Source organism: Manis pentadactyla, chromosome 13, assembly GCF_030020395.1.
Source record: "Manis pentadactyla isolate mManPen7 chromosome 13, mManPen7.hap1, whole genome shotgun sequence".
Lineage (NCBI taxonomy): Eukaryota > Metazoa > Chordata > Mammalia > Pholidota > Manidae > Manis > Manis pentadactyla.
In genome coordinates, this window is record NC_080031.1 from 29,180,023 (window position 1) to 29,202,619 (window position 22,597).

Genomic DNA, 22,597 nt, shown 5'->3' on the forward strand with positions numbered 1-22,597 from the left:
CTCTTCACTTTTTCAAAAATGTTTCATGGATTTTTGTCTTTCTTCGTAATTTTCCCTCTACCTGGAAAATATTTCCCAATACCTCTGTTCTCTAAACTTGCACACTCTAATCCTATTTAGTCTTCAATACCCACCTGATTACTACATTAGCTACAATTCTTTGAAAAAAACATCGCTATTGCACTTTATCTGAACAACTCTTCTGGCAATTACTTTCTACTTTGGGTTAAAATATCTCTTTCAGAGCCTCAGTATCCCATGTCTGTAAAACAAAATATGCTTTAATCTATAGGACATCTCTTTATTCTCTGACAATACTTGTTCTTTTGCACCTCTGTGCCTTTACACACGCCAAACCTATCACCCTATTTCTCTCTGTATTTCTCTATATAACCTGCCCCTATACTTTTTACCTTTGCTGTCTGTGAGATACACCCCAATTACTCCAAATTATGCTATATTCTGAACTATTCTTGCAATCACAATAGCTTCAAATGGATAAGCTTCTTCAAGAAATAATGAATTCTAGTGGAAACAAACCATCTGATATTTGACTATTTCTTCAACATAATATAATACCTATTATGACACTGATTGGGACAAAAAGGTTAAGGGAATAAAACCCAACTCTGATCTCAGTACATATGAATTTAGCAAGTGGATAAAATATTAATTACAATACCATTTACTTATATTTTGTGCAATATTTTTATTAAATGCAAAAAACAGAAGTTCTTTTATTTTATTAAAATGGACTAGCTCAATAAATCCAAGTAACATAAACTCTGAAACAGAATTCAAATAAAAACAGTTATAGTTCTTACACTAGATGGCAGCCCATGCAATTTTTGAAAACATTAACATAGCTTAATGGGACTTCTGTCCAAAACATACAAGCTAAGGAGTCAACCATGTTCAAATTTTACAATGCAGTTGCTGAAAGAATCAGCATAAAGTGCTTTAAGGTCTCTGGCACCTTGCACGAGCTTGCTAAGAGGCCATAACAAAGTACCAGACTGGGTAGTTTAAACAACAGAAATTAATTTTCTCACAGTTTTGATGGCCAGAAGTCCAAAATCAAGATATTAGAAGATTTGGTTTATTCTGAGGCTTCTCACCTTAGCTTGTTGATGGCCATCTTCCTCCCGTAACTTCACAGGGTCCTCTCTCTGCGTGTGTCTGTGTCCTAATCTCTTATTATAAGGACACCAGTCATATTGGACTAGGGCGTATATGATCACGTTTCACCTTTAATTACCTCTTTAAAGGTCCTATCTGAAAACAGTCTCATTCTCAGGTACTAGGGATTGGGACTTCAACATAAGAATCTGGGAGTGGGGGGAATACAATCCAGCCTGTAACACATTTAATTGTTTAAGGAATCTGGCACTGCCTGGCACTCAGTGAATCCTCAATATATAGGAGCTATTATTAAGAAAATAGAAAAAAGAACGGTTCCCAAAGTGACTTTAACCTTCTTTACATTCCTTCTATAATGGCAGGTAGAAATTTGCTGTCACTGACAGTCTTACACCTAGATTATGCATTTGGATTTTCATAAATGCATCAGCATATCATGATGGAAAGGCAAGAGAAGAAATTGAAGTTTAGAGAAATTTTCACTCTTCCCTGTGTATTCTTTACTTAAAGGGATCTGAAAGACTTATGGGATAAGGCAAAAAAGAGTTTTTAGTATTAGACCTCCTTTCCACTTGGCCAGACAAGTTTGCCACAGACACAGATCTAGGAAAAGTCAAATATGACTTGGCCCCAAAATGAGATACTTACCATTGCCTGTATCTCCTCATCCCACCAACTCCTATGCAACAAAACAAGTACACTAGCTTTTTGAAAATGCCAGTGCATATTTACCTAATTTTATTTAAGAATTTTTTGATATGTATTTTTAATTCAAATTATATCTATAATATATACAAAGCAACCAGACACATATTGCCATCTAAAGGAATTTTCACAAATCATATAACTATTAAAAAACCCTTAGTAATTTGTTACATGAATTCAATTATTTTATTTAATAGCTAGCACTTGAGTGCTTACAATATGACAGGTACTATACTTATGTACATTATCTCATTTAATCCTTATAACCCTATGAAAAGGCATATGGAAATACTTTTACATAGGGATAAATAAATTTTTGATGATGTAGTCTTTTTTAAAGAAGTTTATTAAGATGTTTCTCACAAACTAGGGAAAAGCTTATTTACCAATAAGGAAAAAAAAATCCTTATTTTACAACACAAATGAAAAAACACCAAAGAGATTTTGGCACCATAACTTTGATCAACTGCAGAGTTCCTGGTTTCCAGTTCTTTTAAATTGGACTTTAATGTAGTACTGAAAGTCTTCAGAGAGAATACCAAATCTATTCACTCTAGAAATGATAAAATAGCCCTGACACTCTCCTTGAATTTATCCTACATTCACACATGTACACTAATAGAGTTCATACATAAATCCTCCCTTTCATATAAACAGAGATTAAGGTTAAGTATGATATATGATACTATTTTTTTTAAACGACTACTAGTACCAAAGCAGAGTAGAACACAAATGTTACTAGAACCAGTAATTCCTTTTTTACTTCAAATGTATAACACTATTTTAAAGCCTTTTTTAATATATAGGCTAAATAAAAGCTATTTTTCTTTTACGAGAGAAATGTACGAACAGTACCCTTAATTATACCCCTGCAAATAGGGCATTTTCTTAGAGAAGGGGCACATTCTTGGCATACTACCAGATGACCACAAGGAATGAACACAATGGAAACCTCTTTGTCCATACACACTTTACAAGTTCGTTCTTCCTGCAGTCTCCTCAACTGTTCTTCCAGTGACAGACCTAACAAAAACAAAAAACTTTAGTGAAATTCAGGTTCTCCTTTACCTTCCATTAAAAAAGTAACAACAGTAAGGGTAATATTTCGTGTTGGTCTTAAATCTTAACTTTGTTTACCTGAAACATCTTCTGTTGGAATATACTTCATATTCTTTTCCACTGAGGAATAAAAAACACAAAAAGCATCATTCTACCAAATACAAGACTGCTTTACATACTACCTATTTTTTTTCATTTATTATCTATTGAACAACATAAATCCTGGCTATTATCACAAATTATTTAACGATACACCCAGGTAATAAAAGACTTCATTTTTTAAGAACAAGTTAAATACATAGACCATAGTTTGCTAAATTTGTTTTGTGTGTCAAATACAAAGATGAATCCCAAGGATTTCTAAAATAAATTTACCAACAAACTCACCAAATAAATTCTCATATAATGCAGAGTCAATTTCTTTTAGACAAGTTTTGAAGATGTTGGCAGCAGCATTTCCTTTAACTAAAATGGTATCAATTAGTTCTCTTGCTTGTAAAGGTATCTGTGTTTTTTGTTTAATAATATCATGTTCCTGTTTATTAATTACATTGGCCTTTAAAAGATTATCCAGGATAGGAAGCACACACGTCAACTGCTGAAAGAGAGCCATTCTATTCCTCCGAATTAATGACAAATCATCTTCATTTAAAAAAAAAAAGAAAAAATCCATTAGATTTTAAACTGCTCCAACTTATACTCATACAGTCACTAACTAGCAACTCTACAAACAATTTAGGCACAAAATAAATAGAAACTCGAAAAAGGAGGACAAGATTACTTGTTTGCATTCAAATGTTACTTGGAAAACTTGCAGGCGATTTCGCTAAGGTGTGTATATAGTACACACACTGCTTCACTTTTTCCACTTTTCAAAGTCTACATATTAACATGTCTTAGGATCCTGCTTTATTCTGTTGAAAGGAAGCAGAGAGTTTGGGAGGACAATAAAAATCTCATCTCTGTACTTTTCCCCCATGGAATTAATAATACTGACTTATATTTGCATTATATCACTTTACTTTTGTAAGTACTTTCACATGAATTCTCTCATTAATATAGAGATCCTATCAATTAAACAAAGCAGGTATGACTGTGTCTTATTTTCAGATAGGGAGAAAAAAGCTCAGCCAAGAATGAGCAACATAAGATCACAGAAAGAATCAGTTGCAGAACCAGGCCTCCTAAGTTAGTATCCTCTTCAACCCCGTATTAGGAAGCAGTACTGCAGTGCTGAAGAGTTTGAGCTGTGAAGTCAGGACAGACCTAGACCCCCACGCTGGCCCTGCCCCTTCTGTGCCCTAACCTACAAATCCCTCAGTTTCCTCATCTGTAAAACGCAGATGTTTGCAATATCTCACTTAATTCTTACAGCAACCCCATGCAATACGTACTATTACTGCCAATTTAAAGATGAGAAAGGTAATAAACAAACAGTCAATCTGGTAACCAACAGAGCCAGGATTAAAACACAAACCTATCTCAGTCTAGAAGTCAGACTTTAAGCATTCTGCTACACAGCCACACAGTAAGGTTCTCTTAAGCTGTTCTTAGCATTACTTAGAAGCTTAAATAGAAAAAGTGTCTTCTAACCCAAACACCCCAATTTACTATACATGCAACCTTTACCTCTGCTGGCTCTTTAACCCTATCTTTTACATACCAGTCTCCATGCTCCTGGAAAGCAGGCACCATGATTTACTCAGCATTTGTCACAGGGACTTATGCTCAACTAGTATTTGCTGAAGAAATGATTACTTAAAAAGACTTGTTTTGGGAGTCTGAGGTTTAACATAATCTGGATGATTACCAAAATCAGTTCCCTACTATCTTTGGATCTGGCAGGAGCTTCTCATCAGACCCTAGGATTTCATCGTCAGTTCTACTCTTTGTAAAGGTCACTTAGCAAGGATTAGAGGGTCAAATGCCATGCTAAGAAAATGATTTGAAGAACTCTAACAAAAGTAGAAATAAGACATGTATCCGACTTTGAGATCTTGCTTTATCAAAACAATTTAAATTTGTTATATATGAGAAAGAAATGCAACATAACTTAAGAGTTATGCTAAAATACTCTGATTAGCATAAATCAGGGGACCTTATTGGAAGGTAAACATACAGAAAAAAGCTGTAGACACTGGTTCCCAACTAGGGCAGTATGTTGCTCACAGCGGAGAAGGGGATGCGTGGTTTGCAAACGACTGGTGGCTGCTACCAGCAGTTGGTAGACGGACGAGGATGTTAACTGTCCTGCAACACGTGAGACAGTCATATGAGCACCCCAAAAAAGAATGCAGGGGACTAACACCCCCAAATACCTGAAGCCATTTCTTCGGTTTGTCTTTCCTTCTCCTCTTCTCTTTTTTCAACTTCAGCATTAAGAAGTGCTGACACAACATCATTAACTGTTTTGTAATTCTCTCCAGTTGTTAGGATTTTATGCTGAACTGTCTGTTTTACCAAGCTTCTACTGAAACCCATTTCTAAGGCAGCTTTAACCACAGGCGTATTCATCATGACTGCATCTTCGGAAGAACTTTCTCCAGGTCCAAAATGAACTATTTGAAAAGACATGTACCAATGTTAAATTCCACAAACACATGGAGAAAAATAATGACTATGATATAATCTTTACTCTCACGCTAATTATATCCTGATAAGGGAAATGAACTATATGTACCAATTACCTATAACTGCAATGAAAATTTTGAACTTAGTAAGGATCAAATGAGAGTGTAATAACATGCCATACTTTTTAAAAATATCACTTCCCAGGCTACATCCTAGACCTACTTAATGAGAGACTCTCTAGGAATGAGGCTTAGAAATATGATCTTTTAAAAATTCCAAAAATGACTCGGATGTATAGTCACTTTTAGAAATGACATGCTACACAAATTTAGAAGTGAGAAATTACCTTACTTCAGCCAGGAAAATGGGGGAAATCAACAAAGACATGGAAAAGGTGGCATCAGAAGTTTTGACTTGAAGGATGGATAGTATCTAGAAGGGTGGACAGATGAGGCAGAGAGAATAGCAAAAATGGGAAGAACAATAAAATGGAAGTCTAGTTCACACAAAATATATCTAAAGATGTAAAAAACTGGTTAAAGAAGGTGGTTTCAGATAGAGACATGCTCTGGAGAAAATGAAGCAGTATAAAGTGATAAACTAAGAGGCAAGAAGGCAATTTAGACAAAGTAATCAGGGAAGTATTTTCTGGTAACAGATCAATGAAATGCTAGCTGAATGGCACCCCTATGAAAATTACAAAAATAACACCATTCTTCAAGGCACTTTACTGCCATCTGCTGGAAAACTGTTATAATAAACATATAAATATACAATGACTACAATGTGTAGTGGCTCCTTTGCTCAAACCTATGTGGAACCCTCATCTGAAGAGATAATACCAGAACAAACACTTGAATGATAAAGAGTGAGCTAGGAAAATACCTGTAAAAAGTCTTTCAGGCAAAGAGAATAGCAAGTGAAAAAGCTTTAAGTTAAAATTTTGATATATTCAGAAACAGAAAGTTGGTGGTGGAAAGTTAGGAGGGTGATACCTAGATCATGAAGGGTCCTGTGAGAAGTTTCTATTTTATGTAAGTTTGCTAGAATATCCTAGGAGGGTTTTAAGCAAGGAACTGATAAAACCTGATTTGTTTTTTTCAAGAGGTGATTCTGACAGCTTGTGATAGACTTTAATGAGGTAAAATGGAATCAGGGAGACCTGTTAGAATATTATGACATAAGATAGCAGTTTGAATTAGGTGGAGAGTGGCCGAGTTGGACAGAAGTGGTAAGATTTGGGGCATACTACAAAGATAGACATGAAAGAACTTCTGGGCTTCTAACAGATAAATATACAAAGTAACAAGAAGAATCAGGGATGATGCCTAACTGAAGTCAACTTTTTGACCTTAACAAGTAGGTACTGTTGACTGAGATGAGGAAGACCAGAGAAGAAGCAAAGGAGGAATGAAGGACAGGGAGAAAATGCATTTCAACTCTGAAACCTCCATTATAAGCCAAGTAGAGATTTAAACAGATATTGGACATGCCAGACTAGGGCTCAGGAAATGGAGAATAAATTTGAGCTGAGTACTAAGAGATACTCCATCATTTATCAGTTTAAAAAAGGAATAACCACCAAGGGAGATTAGTCATAATTAACCATGGAAATAGGACAAAACCAGGAGTGTGGCATCTAGAAAGCCAAGCACTGAAGTTACCTTAAAGGATGCAGGAAAGTGACAACAGCAAGATTACTGAGAAAATGTCCCTGGCTCAACAACTTGGAATCCATCCACAAAGTGCCTTTGCAGGAGCTTTAGGATCTGTGTAGAAGATCATGAAACCCCAGTGCAGTCCAAGACCAAGGAGAGCTGCTTTGAGAAGACAGGCCCCTACTCAGACGGCTGACTCCCCAACTGTGGTCCCGGCTACAGTCCCAGGAACAGCTCTGTACATGTCAGGGCATGGCTATAGCCCTATTCGGCTTGGTCCTATTACTAGCACCACACACCAAGGAAATGGAGAGGAGCCGTGCCTACCATGCTTTGGGCAATAAGCACACAGACCTCAGTCCCAGCTGTGGAGACTGAAGTTGCCTACAAATGAGATCCAGCCATGGCCCAGGAGCCACTAGAGGTAAATCTGCCAAGCTGTCAAACTATAGATTCTGAAAGGGCCTTGTAACTGGGCTCTAACCCATCCAAGTCACAGTCCCCAAACAGTCCTGCTGGCACAGGGACCTAGCAAGGAACATTCCTAACTGCACACCCAGAACTCCTGAAAGGACTCTATACTTGGCTCCAACCCTTCTTAGCCAAAGAGCATGAGAACTACTGGCACAGGGACGTGACAGGAAATCTGCTCCTGAGGAGATCCTAAAACAGTTCCAGCCTCTCCAACCAGTCAGGTCACAGTCCAGTCCACCAATGGACCAGGCAAGAGACATGCCTATCTGTGCGTCCAAGCTCTGCAGACTTCACTCTTGGATGTAGAAACTAAAGCAGCCTTGAAGCTTAGCTCCAGCCCCTCTCAGCCATGATCCAGGGCCAGTCCTGCTCACTAAGAAACCCTTAAATGACCAGAAAGGAGCCCTTCCAGGGACCTGGAGGGAACCACACCCATGTGCACATCTGGTAATAGGCCCACTGTCTGAGGACCCACTGTGGACCCTGAAGCAAACCCTTGTCCCAACATCCTAATGAACATGCTGGAGGCAGTCCCATTTACCAAGGGACCAGACAGAATCCATGCAGCCCAACCCCTGGTAATAACGTATCAACCACAGCCATGTGACTGGATAGAACTAAGCATGATTGTGGTTCCTGAGGTAAATCCCATCAGCCAAGGAAACTGAGAGGAGGTCTTCGCCTGCCAAAACCAGTCTATGAAGACTGAAAGGGATGTTTGATCCTTCAAATACACAGACACCAAGGCAAGGCTATACATTATCATGCACAACAGGCAAAGCAAATTCAATACCACATGGTTGCCACAAGTCTTCAATTTGTAAAAAACATAGTATCTGTGAAATACAATAAAGTACAATTAAAAAGGGTATGCTTGTACTGGAAGTCCTAACCAGAACAATTAAACAAGAAAGAAAACATCCAAAGAGAAAAAAGAAGTAAAATTGTATCTGTTTGCAAATGACATGATCTTGTGTGTCCAAAACCCTAAAGGCTCCACCAAAAACTGTTAGATCTAACAAACAAATGCAGTAAGACAGTAGGATGGGGGGAGAGAGGGACAAAAAACATCAAAATCAGTTACATTTCTATACACAAAAATAAAATATCTCCAAGAGAAATAAAATAATCCCACACTTATAACAGCATCAGAAACAATAAAATGCAATTATACCTCATTTAAAAAAACAATAAAATCTTAAGAAGAAATTTAACCAAGGAGGTAAAGATCTGTACACTAAAAACTTTAAGACATGATGAAAGAAACTGAAGACACCAAAGAACTGTTAGATCTAGTAAACAAATGCATTAAAGTTGCAGGATTAAAAAAAATTATAATCAGTTACATTTTTATATACTAACAATGAAATATCTGCAAGAAAAATAATCCCATTCTTACAATAGCATCAAAAACATAAAAATGCAGTCAATTACACCTCAATTAAACAAACAATAAAATCTTGAGAAATTTAACCAAGGAGGTAAAAGATTTGTACACTGAAAACCACAAGACACTGAAGAAAGGAACTAAAGACACAAATAAATGGAAATACATTCAATGTTCATGGATTGGAAGAACTAGTATTAAAATATCCATACTACTCAAGCCATCTATAGATTCAATGCAATCCGTATCAAAATTCCAATGGCCTTTTCTTCGTGGAAATAGAAAGCAGTTCTAAAATTCATGTGGAACCAAAGAAGACCTCAAATAAGGCAAAGCAATCACCACAAAAAAGAACAAAGCTGGAGACATCACACTTCCTGATTTCAAACTTATTACAAAGCTTTGGTGATCAAAACATTATGGTTACTGGCAAAATAGACATATAGACCAATGGAACAGAAGAGAGAGCCCAGAAATAAATCCAGACATAAGGGCAACAATTATTTGACAAGGAAGTCAAAAATTCTCAGTGAGAAAAAAAGTTATCTTTCCAAAAAATGGTGCTAGGAAAATTAGATACTCACATGCAAAAGAATGAAACTGGACTCCTAACTTACATCAGTCACAGAAATTAACTCAAAAAGTATTAGACTTAAATTTAAGACCTGAAACTATAAAACTCCTAGAAGAAAATGTAGAGATTATGCTCCTTGACCTTGCAAATGATTTTTTGGATATGACACCAGAAGCACAAGCAACAAATAAATAATCAGTAAGCAGGACTACAACAAACTAAAAGCAAAGGAAATATCAACAAAATGAAGAGGCAATCTACAGAATGGAAGAAAATATCTGCAAACCATGTATTAGGTAAGGAATTATTATCCACAATAAATAAGGAACTCAGCTCAATAACAAAAAACAAATAATCCAATTAAATAATGGGCAGAGGACTTGAAAAGACATTTTTCTAAAGAAGAAATACAAATGACCAACAGGCATATGAAAAGATGCTCAACATCACTAATCATCAGGGAAATGTAAATCAAAACCACAATGAGATATCACCTCACATCTGTTAGAATGGCTGGTACCAAAAAGACAAAAAACAGCAAGTGTTAGTGACACTGTGGGATAAAGGTAAACCTTATACACTGTTCAATGGAACTTAAATTAGGGCAGCCATTATGGGAAACGCTTTGGAGGTTCTTCAAAAAATTAAAAATGAACTACCATATGATTTAGCAATTTCACTTCTGTGTGTATACCTGAAGGAAACAAAAACCACTATCTCAAAGAGGTGTCTTCACCCACAAGTTCACTGCAGTTATTCACAATAGCCAATACAAGGGAACACTTCTAGGTGTCCATCAACAGAACAGCAAAAATGTGGCACTATATATGCAGAGAAATATTATTCACCCATAAAAAAAGAAGGAAATCCTATCATTTGCAACAACAATGGATGGTCCTTATGAGTAAGTTGTGAGGATTTAATATAGAGCATGGTGACTGTAGTTAACAATATCATGTTATATACTTGAAAGTTAGTAAGATAGTAAATCTTAAATGTTCCTACCACACACAAAAACACTAATTATGTGAGGTGGTGAATGTGTTAACTTAACTTTAACATGGTAATCATTGAACAATGTTATGTGTATGAAATCAGGCCATTGTACACCTTGAACTTACACGATGTTGTATATCAATTATATCTCACTAACGCTGGGAGGGAAAACGGATGAAGCATTCAACTTTTTCAAATGCTGCTAACAGGTCAGTAGTGGACTTTCTAAGATGGTGGCTTTTGTTGACCTTGACAAGAACTGTTTTCAGTAGAACAATCTGAAGAATGGAGAATAGGCACAGACAAATCTTTCTATGTATTTTGCTATAAAGGAAGCACAGAAATGAGACAAGAGCTGGATGGTGACATAGGTTCAAGGAAAGGTTTTCTTTTTTGACTGGCTATGGTACATTAAGTTTATATGCTAAAATAAATGGTTTGGGGAGACTGAAAAGTCAATGTTGTGAGAAAGGACAGATCACTGCCAAAGCACAGTTCTTAAGTTGGCAGGAGGAGATGAGAATGAGATTCAGATGACTGAGGACATGTGGAAGAGTTGGCCTTTGGTAAGGACAAGGACAGTAAATCCTTTATTAAAGAAAAGAGAGTATGTGGATACATTATATAGACTGGTGGTTTTGCTGGTAAGAAGATGAAGCAGTTCTCTCTTTTTTTTTTTTTCAAACTTCATCATTGTCTTTATTTTAAGAAATTGCTGCCAGCCACCCCAACTTTCAGCAACCACCACCCTGATCAGTCAGCAGCCATCAACATCAAGGCAAGACCCTCCAGCAGATGCAGTTCTCTTTTGATTTTTATTTTCTCAGTGAAGCAAGGTTTAAGCTAAGAATAATATAGGAAAGAGAGTGTTAGAAACTTAGAAAATGTTCAACAGTCATTTGGAAGTTTGGCCAAGTGATTTTATTACAGAACTGCAACCAGATGGCAGAGCAGCCCATTAAGCAGCAGGGGTTAAAAATACAAAGAAAGAACGGTCAGCACTACTGTCTTTTCCACTTCTATTACACAACATAAGAGTTATCACGTACCCAAGTATCTATTTTGAAAGTCAAACACTACCAAATCCTCAGCAATCCTCCTGGGTCATGATTCCTAGGGCTCTCATACATCTCGGTCACCTTTTCTGGTCCTGCTACAATTCTAACAATATCCCTCTCTGAAGTGGTGCGCCAAGACTAAGAACACCCTTTTCCAGTGCAGTGCAGAAAATAGTGGACTATTTTCATCACTATTTTGGACACCATAACATATATACATTACATACATTAATTAAATGCCAGATGTGGCTAAAATTAAGTTCTAACCAGAATATTATCTTTGCACTAAAATACTATACACTTGATAAACACCTAACATCATGATAAATTCTTAAATCATAAGTGAACTGGGCCTTTTCAAACACACTAGCTCATAGCAAACTTTTCCTCTTTGGAGGGCTTATTTGCACTGCTCATTTGGTATTCTTTAAGCTATTTGCTATGGTTGTTTTTCTTGTGCATTTCTTGTGTTTTCCTCCCTAGTTGCAATGTCAGTACTTTAAGAACAAGACTAGTATACTTCCTGGAATCCTCTAGAAATGGCATGTACCTTGGTAGACATAATATTTATTACTTCCTATGACCTCAGAAATCATCTATTTACATACTTTTGGTGTTAACATTCTTATAAAAACTCCCATTCTATATTTGGAATATTTTCATACATACTTGGTGGATCAACATTTTCATCTCCAGGAGCATCAGAAGTTGCCAAGAGCTATGAAACAGAAGAAAAATTAGTGTGTAGAATCAGAAATCTCAACATGAACAGAGCAACACTAAGACAAGTTTACCTTATATACATACTCTCTTTAAACTGGATAATTTACATGCTTCTTTGTTTTACCTTAATCATCAAAATTTCCTTAAACTTCACCTACTTTCAAGTTAGAATTCAAGCATTTCTAATTTCAGGAAAGTAGCAAATAGTATTAATGGTTTCTCCTTCCACTGAGAAAGTCATACTTCAGCTAGATCACTCTCAGAGGTTCCAAACTTCTAACAAGTTATTTTTTCTTTGTTGTTCTGGAAAAGATGGAAGAGAAACTAAAGATCCTCCTCCAACCAAACCAGAAAATTTATAGTGGCACATTGAGTGATTTTTCAAAAAGCTAAAATCAAAAACAATCTTTTTTAAAAGCCCTGAACAATCTAGTTACTAAAATAAAAATTAAAGGTATCATTAATCTGAATATAAAACATGTAATTATAGTTCATTAAAAGAAGATGTAAAATCACTTCTAGTAATATTTTTGTAATTACTGAGAATTCAATGTTGCCAATTACAAACACTTATTTACCTGTTCAAGGAGGTGAGGATATCTAGCTTGAATCTCATCAACAAATTCTTGCCCTTTCATGCGTATCAAGAACTCACATCTAAAACATAAGGAAAATTATTTTTAAAAACTGATTATACCAAAAATATAACCTCATCATTCTAGAAAAGTAACTTTCAAACTCTTTGATTGCACCCCATAGTACAAACATTTTACATCACAACCCAGTACACATACCTATCTAACAGGAACTTGTCATACAACAAACTCTTACTACGTGTTGATACATTCTGCCATTTTCTACTTAAATACATTAACACAGTAACAGTAAGTGTTCTGACCTCAAAGCAGCACAAGCTAAGGCTTGAAAAATGCTGTTCTAAATAAATTACTTTGGGAGTTTAAAAGAGTTTCAGAAACCATAATTCAGCATTCCTAAAATGTGACACTTCACAGTATAAGAATTGTTCATCTTCCTCCAGTGTCTACTCTTTCATTACATTTGAAGTGCAAACTCCCCTTCTAAAAAAAAAAAAGTAATATCAAATATTTTCATCTATAGATAACATGTTTCCCAAATACTTGTTTTCAAACTACTGGAACTTCTCAAAGGTGTTCCAGGAAGTTCACATAATATCTGTTTACATTTCATTCCTTTTGTTTTTCAACAAATGGTGTTAGACAAATCAACATCCATATGCAAAAACAGTGAACCTCAACCTATGCCCACACTACATACAAACTAAACTAAAAATGAATCATACACCTAAATGGAAAACCTAAAACACGTAACGTCTAGAAGAAAACATAGGAGAAAACTGTTCTGTTAGGTAGATTTCTTAGCTAAGAAACCAAATATCTTTTTACCATAAAAGATTATACCGATAAACTGACATCATCAGAATTAAACATTTCTACTCATCAAAAGCCACTGTTAAGAAAATGAAACCACAAATTTAATGTTTACAAAACACATCTTTTAAAGGACTTGTATCCAGAATATATTAAGAACTCCCAAAACTTAACAATTAAAAATAACTTATTGGGCAAAAGATTTAAAGACACTTCACCAAAGATACATAGATGGCAAATAAGCAAGTAAACTCACCATCATTAATCATTAAGGAAACATTAATTAAAGCCACAGTGAAATACCACATCTAGTAGAATGGCTATAATCAAAAAGACTGACAATACCAAGTGTAATTAAGGTCTCATACATTGCTAGTGGGAATTTTTAAATGGTATAGCCACTTCAGAAAACAATTGGGCAGTTTCTTATATAAAGTTAATACAAAACTTGCCATACAACCCAAGCCAATCCTATCCCTTAAATATTCACCCAAGCAAAATGAAAACATACATCCACAAATGTTTATTTATGTTTACAGTGGCTTTATTCATTATTGCTCCAAACTGGAAACAACCCAAATACCCGTCAACTGGTTGGTTAATGGGCAGAATCAGTAAAGATCAGATAAGCACGCTCAAGCCTAAAGCTTATCACCCAAATAATAGAGCTAGTTATCACTGTGTTCTTGATCTCTATATAATTTTGAATTATTATGGGACTGATTACTTTATATTCATGATTAAGGACAGAAAGTATAATGGACCCTGGCTGTCCCATATCTCCCCCTTCTCCAATAAATTCTATGAAAGAGATTTTTGTCTGTATACACTTTCATCCCAACATCTAAAATAGTATCCAGCAGGCACCCAAATATTTGATGAATAAATGACCTGTGTTAAATACAGTAATGATTATCCATTTTGGCTTCTCATTTACTAAGATTAGAGATTATTCACAATTGAAATGAGTTATTTTCAGAGGTTTTTACAAAAAGCACCCCAAGCCTTTTCCCTTATTTAGCCAAGCCTTTTCCCTTGTTTAGCCATTTAAAACAAAACACAAATTACAGAAATGAATTTTGCTTTGTTTTACAAAGGACAAACTGTAGCAATTCAAACACTGGAACTGGAAATCTGTCTTCATCTTTTTAATACAATATTTGTTAAATTTCAAATGCCATGTACACAATCCCATGAGGCCAATTTGAAATAAGTTATTTAAAACTGACAGTTTAAAACACGCTTTTTCCTACATGAATAAAATATGTCATTTTTCAAAGTTAGAAAGTAAAAATGTATCCTGACATACTATAAATATTAAAGATATTTTAAAATGTAACTTTTAACAATGTACTGGCCCATAATAAATTATTTATTACATCCAATTTCTTTTTTATCTCATACAAAAATGACAAAAGGATTTTTTAATTTCCTAAAGGAGTTCAAAAGATCCTCACTATTGTGAAAGGCACTCACATGTCAAAATATTTTATTATATGATTCCACCTATATGAGGTATTTAGTCAAACTCTTAAGAGACAGAAAGTAAAATGGTAGTTTCCAGGGGCCGGAGAAAGGGGACATGGAGAGTTAGTAAAAGTTTCAGTTTAGGAAGATGAAAAAGTCCAGAAATGGTCAGTGGTAATGTCTGAGGAAAAATGTGAATGTACTTCACACCCCAGAACTATATACTTAAAAATGTTTAAAAAGGTACATTTCATGTTATGTATGTTCACCACAATTTTTTACATAACATTATCTAGTCCAACCCCCTCATTTTACAGATGAAGAAAGAGGCTCAAAAGGATCACACAACTTGTTCAAGCTCACAGAGGTATTCAGTAAAACAATCAGAATTAATTTCTAATTCTATTTCCACTAACAACACTGCCTGTAAATTCTTTCTAGGCTGGAGAAAAAAACAGGAGACACTGCTAGAATGACTAAAAGGAGCAAAGTGACATATCATGCAAGATAAAATTATACAGAAAAACAACTTAGAATTATAATCAAACAGTTTATTACATGCATTTTTATATTTGTCTTTTTCCTAAGTCTATTTAAATCTTAAATCCCTCCTTTCCTTTTTCCCTTACATTTCTCTAACTCATGTTCTTTTTGTTCTATTTTACATATCTTTGTAATCTTTAAAGCAAAATGGAAAATGTGTGAATGAAATTAGGACCATAATTGTAAATGAGTAAGTTAAATTATATCCTGAATACATAGCTTACAACAGAAAACACAAAACATTTTTTATCAAAATAATTAATTTTAAAATTTGGTATTTTAAAAGACTAATTCCCCAAAGCTATAAAAGCAGCTTCGTTATTCTGAAACATGAACTTAATCATGCAAGCATGCCTACTTCTTTAAGCACAGAGTTTTGTATAAAAATACCTTTCAAAACAATTACCTTGGAAACCACTTGGCATGTTCTACCCACGGGTCATCTCCAGATTCCCAACACCTTAAGCCACCATCACAACAAAAGCATTTGACATCATCATTGCGACCTAAAGAAAACAAGACTAACACTGAATACATATGTTCTAATATGTAAATCAGAACAAGCTAGATAAAACATAGAGCTATATATTAGTTTGTTTCTTACCCACATAATAGAAACCGGCACTTGCAAGCTGCTCAGGCTGAACTGGTACACTGGAGGGCCAGCACACGAATGTTCTCAGTCTTGCTGCATGCGTCTGCATGCTCAAATTTGAAATGCTAAATCTCAGCATTTCCACAGAATTTTCCAAAAACGGACAATTGGGGAAATGTCTCCGATGTTCTGACATGGCATCATCCTTCGGCTCCCAGTTACTTAGTGTCCCACCACAGGCAAAGCAGGCCACCCTATCTCCGGGTCCTAAGTAATAAAAGCCAGCTCTTGCCAATTCTAATGGTGACAAGAAGGTTAATGGCCACATATGATAAGTAAGAAATCTGGCTTCTTCGGTACTCATTGCATAACTGTAAGGGTTAGTCCTCAATGGGGAGAAGTCTTCAACTGCTCTAGAATTAACAGGGTTTGGCGAAAGGTTGGAATATGAATCACTGAATGAGCTACTAAGTCCCAAACTGGGAGACAAACAATGTGTAAAACTGCTTCTCATTGGAGAAGTATTGTTAGAGGTGGATTCCAGACTAGCAACAGAAACCAGATTCTGAATAAAGCTACAGCTAGGATACAGCTGTTTATGCTTTTCAACAGGATTGTCTCCTTGCTTCCAGTTATCCAGCATCAGGCCACAACAGAAGCATTTGACCTTGTCATTCACACCAGTGTAATAGAAACCAGCACGAGCAAGACTCCTTTCTGAAACAGGAACACCGGCAGGGAAAGCTGAGTACGTAGACATTCGGTACAGTTCACATGAAAAATCATATTTCATTTTTTGTTTGCTGCCAACTGTCCAATTTGATAAGATTGCCCTATCATCCATTACACTCTCAATTTTTGATACGAGGGACCTGGGACAAGTCTTTGGGAGGTAGTTTTGTGCATGAGTGATTTTACTTTTTGATAGCTAAAAACTTTCACGTGAAATTTCTCATCTCTTCACACGAGTTTACCATAAAAAAAACCAAATCACTACACCTTCTTCACTGAATTTACACCTAAGTTTACACTAAAGTAGGATGAATTTCTCTCTTCCTAAATTACCAAGATAATATTTAGTACTCTTTGAGATGGTATCAACTCTTTTAGATGAAACTCAAGTGCTATTTGCTCATTATTTGGTGTAATGCTAACCTAATGGCTGAAAGAAGTTAACACACCCCTAAAAATGTTGATTTTTCAAGGTTTCTATTCCCAAAATTGTAAACTATAGAATACCTAAATTATGCCTTTAATTTGCTCTTGCTTCAAGCTACAAAGACGGGATATCAAACCAATTACTATGATGCTACAAGAGGAAATAAACATCTGCAGGCTTCTTTCCCTAAAAGCACTTTAATGAGTTTTTTTTAAATCTTATTTTCTAGTAAACACAAAGAATTAAAGTCTTAATATGGTCACATTACATGAAGGCTAATTTCACATAGCTTATCACCATAGCATGTACTTAGTGGGCTCTATAACTTCAGCTAACAACTTTTGGGGACGTCAAAAACCCACAAACTATGTTGAACCTATGTGTGTTATAATATGTACAATGTCAAATGAAATGACTTGCTTAAAGCTCATAAACTGTTAATTCTTCCATTTTTGTCAAATATGGTCTATGTTTCCATTTCCTGCAGTATGTTTTAACTTTGTGTATCACTTTACTATACTTAACCAAGAGTATTTTCTCCATAAACTCAGTTAACCATAAAACTTCCACAATAGAAACTTTTTATACTGCATTTACAACTTCGACAACATGTCTTTCATTTAAGAATCAGGCATCTATACCATTCATTCTGTAATTAAAGATAAATCATCAAGATACAGCTTGTCCTTTCTACAGTTATTGCAAATGCCTAAAAAATACAGTATTACCAAAGAATTACTTCTTAGATGCAACATACGAGTACTTAATCCTACTAGCCTTCTTTCTCAAAACCCTCCATATTTTAAAAATATGATTCATACACAAAATTACACTCCACAAAATTCAAACTATATCCCTTTATAAAGTTTCTGGGTCTCCATAATGGGATTTATTACTGCAGGGGAAAAAATTGTGGGGAAAAAAGCAGACTCTTCAGGGATGTAAATCTGAAAAGAAAAGAAAAAAAGCTATTTTAGAAAACTGTATTTTCATGGTAAATAGAACTTACATTCTTTAATTTATTCAGTAAAGTCTAAAAATGATTTATACTTTTAGATAATACACCTTAATTCCAGCAATTTGTCACCAAAACTTTCTAATTGGAAAGCTCTTCATTAAAACAAAAGCAATATGCCCACCCTTACACTAAGTATGTATGTGTGTATATACTAAGTATGTATATATACATTTTTTTTTCTTTGAAGACAAATGGACATATTCACATAAGAACATATATTGTCTTTGGCCTCCTTCCCTTTTCTGGTGACAACTTTTAGTAATTTAAGGATAGTATCTCCCCCAGTTTGCTAGAGGCAAAAGGCAACAGGTGGTGAAAAAGACAGACTACACCATCAGCAACAGTAGAGCTGTAACTGGGCAGTAACGTTATTTTTGTAATGTCAAGTCTTCACAGGACTAGGCAAATTTATCAGTAAGAGTAAAATGCATCAAGAACGCATTAATATAATATAAACTCTACGATTCCTAAGCAACAACCACAGAAAGCAACTCAAAAACAAAACAGCACAATGGCCTGCGGAGCACAGACCTCAGGATGTGACCACCTGCATGAATGCTCTGGTAACACTGGGACTTGATAGCATGTATTTACAGATTAATCCACAGCACCGCACTGCGGATTTTGCCCTCTTTATTCAAAATACAGCTGGGTGGAAAGAGAAGGGAAAGGAAGTCAAACTATAGGATTTACCCATTAATTTCCTGGAGTCATTTCTCACCACACACAGCAGACGCCTGAAGTGGCGGGGGGCAGTTGGAACTATCTGAAATGTGAGATCTCCCCGCCACAGAGTTATCCTTGTACGAACATATTAAAGGAATACGGAGGGCCGAGTTTAAAATCCTGCGGAAACGCTGAGAGAAGACATCTTGGTCAAAACCCAAGGGCCGTAAAAGTGGACGGCGGCCAGAGCAGACAAGCAAACGGGTCAATTTAAAAAAACTGTTTTCGACTGCAAGCGGTGGAGCTGGAGCCTCCGAATTAAATAAAAGGCTCGGGAAGAGCAGTGAGCCTCGACCCCGCGCGGAGGGCCCCAGGCCTCAGGCTCCCGCCCGGCCTCGGCTTCAAGAAGAGGGCCTCGCGCGCCCACCCGCCTCCCGTCGCCCGGAAGGAGCCGCACTCACCGAGCAGGCCCAGCAAACACCGACACAGCACGGCTGCCGGCAGCCCCCGCCAGCCCAGGAGCAGCGCTGCGGAGGGGAAAGCAGACCGGCGCACTCGGCCCAGCGCTGCCGGCGCCCCCCACCCACCAGCACCCACGCTGACGTGCCGTGACGTCACCGCGCCCGGCCGGGGCCCTGCGTCCCCGCCGCGCGAGGGCGTCCGGGAGTCTGCGGCCAGGGAGCGAGAGCGCGCGCGCATTCCCGCGGGAGGCGCGGGTAGAAGCGGTAGGTATGCATCAGGTGGGTGTTTTCGTTTTTAATTCCGCGGTGTGATCACCTTCAACGTTTCCTTCTCTCTCTGTCCCGAACATTCTCCAGACGGGGACGTGGCGAACAGTGAGCCACAGAGTTTGACTCTTGGGCAACCCTGCGGAAACGCCCCTGCGCGGGTGGTTTCGCTCTTCTCCCCCGGCGCCACCACCGCGCTGCAGTCCAGCCCCTGGCAGAATTCCTGCGGTGTGGCCGCGCGCTGTGGACTACTGCGGTTAAGGATGCAGTCCGCCTGGTGGCATTTTCCCTTCAATTAAGTAAACAGTTGTAACCGTTTTTAAACAATTGTAACCCTTTTTCCTTAAGAGTGCAGCTGCTTAACAACATTCAGTTGGCGTGGAAATGAAAACGAAGTGTTGGAAAGTAGAGCAGCATCAAAAGATTAATTTTTGAAGGCTTGATTTTGTAATCTTTTGGACAAATCTGTTTTATAATCACCAAAGAATCTTTTAGATAATACACCTATATAGGCACTAACAAAAAAGTGTCCTTACTTCAAAAGTTCATCGCTGGCAACGTGAATGGTATTTCAAGCCAGGTTTCACTCCCAGTTTTTTCTGAATGTGACTAAAGTGAAATGTATACACTCATATGTGTGCATATGTGTAAAATCGTACTTGAACCACAAAGGATCCCAATTACCAATGAAATTTTTAAATAGTCTAACTGTTACTAAAAATCTTCGTTTTACTGGGCTTGGACGTTGTCTCAACCTTCTCCAATAGTTCTGTGAACATGATAATACGCAATAAATGTTATATTGCAGCGAACAAATTTTTTAATTCATGTTCTATTGAAGATACTCTTTGTCAATGAAATCGGATGCTTTCTTTTCTCAGGGGAACTCCAGGGGGGCAAACTTTTTTAAAAACTTCCAAAAAACAAGCCACTTAATTAGGCAGCCAGGGGAATTCCAAGACTCTGAACCATTTCCCATTTCCTGTCCCTGTCATTTCTGCCTGCCAGTCACAGAACAGGAGGTCTTCTGTTCCAAGTTAATAGTAAGAAAAAAGTATTTGTAACAGTCTGTGTGATACAGAGAAAAATGCCATGACTTCCAGTGACTAAAAACTTCCAAATATGCACATGACTTTTGGTAGTTCAGTATTTAGTTGAAGTCACTTTCTCGGAAAGTTACAGAACGTTCCTTATATATGTGGGAAAATATAAATAGCAAGAATTGTTCATTTTGAAGTCAAGATTCTCTTTTTCAGTTATGTCCAACCAAAAAAGTAAGATAATGAATATACTTCAGTATAAGGAAAATAGTGTATTTCAAAAACTCAAAAGCCTCTTTTCCCCCAGAAGTATGTAATAATATTCAGGTATAATAAATACTACTGTTTAACTTTAAATGTTTATGATTTTGTGGTATAGTAGTAAATGTATTCAGTTACCCATTTATCCAGTTCATCTTTTTCATATTTCTAGTATAGAGTTCTGGAAGTGATTTTTAAAAATAGGGTCTGTATTTCTGCTGAGGTTGTCATCCTAATATTTTTAACATTTATGTAGAAAAAAATATTTGTAGAATTCAAGACAATTTGAGAACAAAAAGTAAGATTGAAGGGACTTATTCCCAGATGCCAATTTATATAATGAAGCCATAGTAAGACAGTAATGTATTAGCATAAGGATGGACAAATGAACAAGAGCCTAGAAAAAGATATATACATTTATATGTTATAAATATGAACTTGAGGTAGGGCAGGGACATGGGCCAAGCATCATGATTAACTTTTCCTTCCTAAAATTAAAAATGCTGAGATAGAAACAATATAGTAAGAACAGGAGGGACTCCATCTTAAGAATACGATTCCATTTTTAAAAGCAGAAAGTTGAGAGATAAGATTCATATTCTCTGGTAATCAGACAATAACTCAACAAACTATCATAAGGCAGGGCAGGCAGTCTTAAATGATATGTCCCCACTCCTTGAGGGTAACCACTATCTTGGAGAAGAACAGGATAAATAAATCCCTTGTGTTGGGTTTATTTAGCAGAATCAGCAGGAGGACCGATAATAAAGGAAAGGAGATATTGTGCCTCTCACCAGAGACAAGCACCTTGAGACCACAAGTCAAGCCTATGCCCAACACCGCCCCCTCTGCCCCTCGTCCCATTCTTAAAAGTCTTAAAAGACAGAGTGCTCAAACTTTCAGTGTGCCTCCTTTCTGAGGATGCCCTCACTTTCCTTTCTTTAAGTGCATACTTTCAAATAAAGCTTCCTTACTGCTCAAATTATTGTGGTTTATCTCTTTGCTATTTCATCTTATTTCCAAGTCTTCACTCTGTCTCCACTTTATTCCTAATAAGTAGGAAGGGGCTGCTAAGAGCTCAGGTTTCAGCCTACATGTTTCTGTAATCTGGGTGACCAGAACAGAACTGCCATTGCACAATCTGTTCTTAGTAGCCTACCTGAAAATCTCTCTTTGGGATGTTCTCAGAACATAATCTAACTCCATCCTGTGCTCCATGGCTCCCTGTGAGTAAAACTGCAATATTTCCAGAATCTCTCACCTGGCTTTAGTACATCTGCATATCAATAGGTGTTTCCAAGGGGTGGAGAAAATGTGTCCATCTACATATCAATAGGTACTTACAAGGGCGGACAAGGGTTTATAT

The 22,597-nt window shown here is 36.7% G+C and overlaps 1 protein-coding gene and 1 long non-coding RNA gene across 2 annotated transcripts; one reads left to right on the forward strand and one right to left on the reverse strand.

Annotated features, from left to right (window-relative positions):
- Positions 1–2,173: 2,173 nt before the first annotated feature.
- On the reverse strand, positions 2,174–19,380 carry BIRC2 (baculoviral IAP repeat containing 2). The gene is made up of 9 exons (XM_057490758.1): positions 19,230–19,380; positions 16,369–18,465; positions 16,171–16,270; positions 12,924–13,002; positions 12,292–12,340; positions 5,223–5,462; positions 3,292–3,546; positions 2,983–3,024; positions 2,174–2,868 (listed from the first exon to the last, which is right to left on the reverse strand). Exons 2-9 carry the CDS (start codon positions 17,201–17,203, stop codon positions 2,675–2,677), a joined length of 1,794 nt encoding a protein of 597 aa, XP_057346741.1. The 5' UTR covers positions 17,204–18,465; positions 19,230–19,380; the 3' UTR covers positions 2,174–2,674.
- Positions 19,381–19,529: 149 nt separating this feature from the next.
- On the forward strand, positions 19,530–21,368 carry LOC130680382 (uncharacterized). The gene is made up of 2 exons (XR_008993373.1): positions 19,530–19,927; positions 20,021–21,368. It is a non-coding gene; the product is annotated as an uncharacterized LOC130680382 (long non-coding RNA).
- The last annotated feature ends 1,229 nt before the right edge of the window (positions 21,369–22,597 follow it).

Excerpts from the sequence above, each read along its gene's own strand:
- BIRC2 (XM_057490758.1), bottom strand. The coding sequence starts at position 17,203 with ATGGATGATAGGGCAATCTTATCAAATTGGACAGTTGGCAGCAAACAA. Across the intron at positions 12,341-12,923 it reads ATCCTCACCTCCTTGAACAG|CTCTTGGCAACTTCTGATGC; the intron begins GTAAATAAGTGT and ends TCTGTTTCATAG. Across the intron at positions 5,463-12,291 it reads TGAAAATGTTGATCCACCAA|TTCATTTTGGACCTGGAGAA; the intron begins GTATGTATGAAA and ends CTTTTCAAATAG.